General features: G+C 37.3%; 1 protein-coding gene across 2 annotated transcripts; it reads right to left on the reverse strand.

Annotated features, from left to right (window-relative positions):
* Positions 1–1,324: 1,324 nt before the first annotated feature.
* Positions 1,325–4,259, reverse strand: LOC126841836 (protein THEM6-like). 2 transcript variants are annotated; one of them, XM_050578512.1, is made up of 2 exons: positions 2,194–4,259; positions 1,325–1,558 (listed from the first exon to the last, which is right to left on the reverse strand). In XM_050578512.1, exon 1 carries the CDS (start codon positions 4,058–4,060, stop codon positions 3,398–3,400), a length of 663 nt encoding a protein of 220 aa, XP_050434469.1. In that variant the 5' UTR covers positions 4,061–4,259; the 3' UTR covers positions 1,325–1,558; positions 2,194–3,397. The 2 variants fall into 2 exon arrangements, with proteins under 2 accessions (XP_050434469.1, XP_050434470.1); XM_050578513.1 differs by having other exon boundaries at positions 1,326–1,558; positions 2,226–4,259.
* Positions 4,260–5,468: the final 1,209 nt, after the last annotated feature.

Below are 5,468 nucleotides of genomic sequence, written 5' to 3' on the forward strand. Positions count from 1 at the left end.
AGTAGTGTGCAGTGCACGAATTTCTCGAACGATAAGTTACACTTACATGTGCATTATTACACTATAAAATTAATATTGTATATTTTATCCAATTCGGTATTTACGAATTACCTCCTTAACTAGTATTGTTGATTTCGTGATACAAGTTACAACGCAAAACGTATTACACAGAGTATAATATATTATTATTATTATTATTATTTATATTTTATACTGGTTTGATCAAAGTCATTAAACCAGTATTGGTCTACAACACCATACTTTGTTTTCGCTAATCGCCAATGATCGGTTTTAACGTCCGCAAGGAAATTGTGTCCATTGACTTCCATGCGATTCCCTTCTAGACAAAATGTGCCTTTATTTGATGGGTTAAGGCCTTACAGTTGGCTGTTAACCTGATGCCGATCAAACAAGTTTGGGACCCAGCAGAATGGGGATAACTAGTTGGGGCGACTGTATTTCAGTATAATAGTTTAAACACGGGCGTGAATAATCAAACCGACAAACTTAATCTCACTCGGTCAAATTCTGAAAATTAAATTAAATCTAAATTGACCACTTCGAAAATATTTTTAAAATGTACACAACGCTTGTTATAGAAATCATTGAAGTCGAGTACAAGTATGATTTATTATATAATCGATATTTTATGTTGAAAGTGTCATTGGCTGAATTCATTGTGCTCGTAACGATAACACAATGTATTTTAAATTAAATTCAATTGGTATTTTGCACATCACAATAATAATTATGATAATATGGTATTTTGCGCTGGCAATCGTGTCGTTTGGCAATTATCGTTTTCTAAAATATGCATGAGAAAGACAGAGAGCGTCACGACTAAAAGTGTTTCCAATATTCATTGTATATCTATTACGGACACGCGCTTTGGTTAGGACCAGAATATTAAGCATTATTATTATTACCACACTTATTATTGGGAGAACTGCGACGGTTTAATATTTGCAGCCAACAGAATTTTTATTAGTACAAAACCAGAAACACATACATAAATAATATTATTATGCTGTAATGTCGACAGTGACAATATTTTATGACGGCACGAGTCGTATTGTTTCTAATGTCTCGTTTTAATGTGTAAAATATAGTATAATAATTATAAAACTTAATTTTTAATGCGGGTTGTCGATATTTTAAAGTTTTTAATATAAGGACTTTATCTAACTTATTACAACGGTTGTATATGAAAGTTGTACGTACATAGATAATATATTGTACAACAAGAATACATAAAAAAACAAATTGTAAAAACCACATCAAGGTTAAGTATGGAAAATAATTTTCAAACAAATAATATTTAATTACACTTTCGTTTATGAAGGCAAGAGTTATTAAAAAGCTATAATGAGTAGATAACAGGCATAGTTTAAACATTATAATATGTTGATCCGATGATGACTTGCGGTGTTCGTCTTTAGTTAGTTTTATTAAAATATATTAATATGTCAACTAGTTATTTTACATAATATATTGAAAACATATTTACTAGTTACTACAAAACAACTAACATTGGCAGTGGTTTTCCGGACGGACCGACCTAGAAAAGCGACCAACAAAATACAAAACATAAAAAAAAACTATTTTTAACCAATATAATAAAACGACCGGACAGGAAAAAAATCACTACGTTTTTCATGTGTTTATAATGCATCGCCTTATACAGCTTAATTTGCATCTGGAGATATTTTTCTCTAATTACAAATAAATAAATACAAATTATTTATTGTATTATTTGTAATTGATTACTTGAACTATAGGCGAGTAGTCACTGTTGGGGTAAAACCAAATTTAAATAAAATAGTTCCATCTCCGGTGTAAGATTTAGAAAAAAACAAGTCAGTGATTTTAAAATACAAACATTTATAAACACATAAAAAACGTAGTGAATTTTTTCTTATAAGCTACCTACTTAAAATTGTAAAAATGAGGATATTTCTAGTGAGGTTGTTATTTTTGTATAAACTATAAATCCACAATTAAAAAAAAAAAAAAAAAAAGCGCATCGCGTGTTTATTAGATTTTTATTTATGACATTTTTAAATATACTCAATTTTAATCGCGGTTAAATTATCGAAACTAATTTAAGAAAGCTTTAACGCGTCATCGGTTCGCAAGACATATTCGGTATTATTATGTTCGAAATGGCGCCATCCGAGTAAAACGGTGTCTTACTTGACAGAGAAAAATCGTTAAATCCCTCTTACGTGGAAACCATAATGAAGTTTTCTAAGTACAGTACTTGATACTCCATAACAGCTGTTCCTTGGTTTTTTCTCTCGAACGGCAAGCGAATACTTCTAGACTGTAGCAGGTGCGTTGAATTCGTTTCATCTCGGCGCCCTCGTGCTAGGTGATCAGGAAAAATGTATTATATGCTACGATATTATTATTGTGCGGTGTGATGAATTCTTGTGTTTCGTTCTTGTTGAAAAGAGAACGAAAGCAATGTACGGGGATTAGTATATTAAAACATCCAAGACGTCTCTAGTCGAGCAAAAAACTGTTGGAAAAAAAAACTGGTTTTTGACGGAAGCGTTCACCTGACCGAAGGATTCTAACGTACTCGGCGCCCTTGAACGGAATATAAGTAATAAACATAAGACGGGAATTAAACAAAGTTGGTATTTATTTGGTTGAAATAAAATAAAATAAATACAATTTGGAAATCAGCTTATTTCCGTTAAACGTAGTGCACACAAAATAAAAATAGAAATAGTATTTTTCATTATGTGTATTTTCAAAATACACAATATCAAAGACTACACATAATGAAAATAAATGTACAAATAATTTTCTAAAAAATATTATTGAATAATACCACAAAACACAATCGATATGAAAATAAGAAACATATTATTTTGTTTGCTTATAAGAGATTTCATTTTTTCTAATTATCCAGATTGCCAAACCTATGGGAAAATGAGAAAGAGGCAGAATATAAAGTATTTTATTAATAATAAATAAATTAATTTATTACAATTATTAGTTTAAATAATTAAAAATGACATTTCTCTGTTTACATTAAAGAAATTTAATGTTATGCATTTTTTAAAATTATTATTATAAATAAATGTATTAGCAGACTTTAAACTGTATACACTTCTCTGGGCAGATATTTATTTTCTTAAGAAATTGTATTCACATAGTTGCTATTTATGTGTATGTATATATTTCTATTGATTTTTAGTTATTCCGCTTGTATAAAGTAAATAGCTCGTTTGACAATCTAGTTTATTAATATTATAAACACAAGCGGCCGTCGACACTTGCCGGTCGCGCAGCTGGCCAACGGGTCGGTCGGTGTGCGTCGATAGCCGTCGATAACGTGAGACTCCGCCCGCGCGCATTGTTGTCCCTTGAGGTGAACCGATGCCGGTCAAGCCATATCGCACTCGGCTTTCAGGCTGGCGCTGGACATGAGGTTGGACTGAATCCAGTGGTGTATGTCCAGCGGACAGTCGGGCTTCCGCAACGCCGCGTCCTGCGCCTTGGAACCCGCCACGGACCGGATCAGCTCGTCGGCGCTGCAAACCGTCACCCGCTGTCGGTTGTGGAGGACGGCCCGAACGAATCCATCGCCTTTGGTAACGAACCGGTGTTCGAAGAATATGGACATGTCGTCCCAGTAGACGATCCGCGTCCGTATCTCGAACGAGCTGCACGTGCGCACGAACTTCCGGTACCGGATGCTGTTGGCTATGGTGAACATGAGACCGCCGCGGCGTCTCAGCTCCCGCCACAGGCCCGTCCGCATCAAGAACTCGATCCGGGCGAAGTCCACCTCGCGCAAGTACCGCGCGTTGTTCATGTGCGTCAGGTACACGTCCAGATCGGTGGTACTGCAGACGGACGAATAGACCGCCGTGTCGGTGGGCCGCAGCTTTTTCTTCAGCCAAGTGCCCGCCACGTAGCTGAACAGCGATCGGAAAAAGTACGGCACGTCCACCAAGCACATGGCCAACAACGCCAGGAACAGAACCGCACAGCCGCCGGCCAGCAGGGCCACCGTGGTCACCGAATCGGTTAGCGACGGCGTCATCTCGGCGATGTTGTAGTCTAATACGAGGGCCCTCCTCGGTGGCAGTACGAACAATTACAAATGAATTGTATACGTGCGACCACAACGACAATTAATACCGTCGGACGCCCCCCGGTGACGGAACGATACTGGCGGACCGCAGCTGATCGACACGAGGTGACCGCCGTGACCACGACAAAGGTCGTCCATCGTACTGGCGTCCATGTGCGCGTCTAGCCCCACCGGACCGGTCATGGCGGCAATACAAAGTTGTAATAATGTAAGGAATAACAACAACAATAATAACGATTAAATTATTATTACTATGTATACCACGAGGTAGTGCGCCACGCCGCCGACGTAAAGCAGGATACCTTCGAGGCGTGGGAGGAATATATGTTTTTTTTTAATTTGCTTACAGCCTTACCGGACCGGTGCACTAAGGTAATAATGTTGTCTGCGCATTCAGCAAGATACATAACGCCGAAAACGCGACTGAGTGGGGACAACGAAATAATTGTGCGATACAATAATCGTCGTCTGTATTGTAGAATTTGCATAGATTTTTTTTTAGTAAAAATGTTTTTTTATCTTAATAAAATTATGGTTGGACTTCTACTGAACTCCCTCCTACTCTATACCATGTCCCATGCCGCGACCCGACGAAAATTGGCCGTTCCCCGAATCCCCGCGCGTCACCTAGTGTGACTAGCGTTCCCCTCGGTGCCGCCCTGCCTGCCCGCCAGCCTTTTCTCGGTGGCTGCTTGGTCTCCAGTCTACGCATGCGCATAACCGGCATGAAATTCTTGACACCCCCTATCCAATACATTTTAAAATTGATGTTGTCCGCGCATTTTACACAACATAATACTGGAAATACACAGTGAAAACAATAGGATGACGACACAATAACAACTATCGACATTGTCCATGTCCTCTGTTCACATTTGTATTAATTTATTGTTTGGCACTCGCCGCTATGAAACCCTGTCGAGCATACTAATTAAGTATAATGTGACAGAATGTTGTGATAAAAACGTTCTTAAGCCCAAGGTTACCGCCCCTATTTTAGCACCTCCTTGAAATGCATGTCGTTATCGTTAAAGTTCACAAAATAATACCGTGCGGATTTGGTACAATTATTACAACAGAAATATTACATTTTGTTACTGAATGGTTAAAAGGTGTGTAATAAAATGTGAGCAACTCACTTACTTTCTAAGCGTTGTCTATAATTAAATGTTAAAAACTAAATAGTATACATTCAAAATTCAATTCGCTTGTTAACCTTGAATTTAGACGGGTAGCAAAACAGTTTTCTTTTCACTTGCATAAAATACAAACGTGCTAGTTTTCAGGAGTTTAATACAGGCAACACAATTTACAAGGTATAGTGATAAAAAAACAAAATGTAATAAACGCATTCGCC

The sequence above is a fragment of the Adelges cooleyi genome, unplaced genomic scaffold (assembly GCF_023614345.1).
Source record: "Adelges cooleyi isolate 19-005CV unplaced genomic scaffold, UGA_ACOO_1.1 ACOO_flye_CR_arks_rails_tigmint_CR_PRNA_41, whole genome shotgun sequence".
NCBI lineage: Eukaryota > Metazoa > Arthropoda > Insecta > Hemiptera > Adelgidae > Adelges > Adelges cooleyi.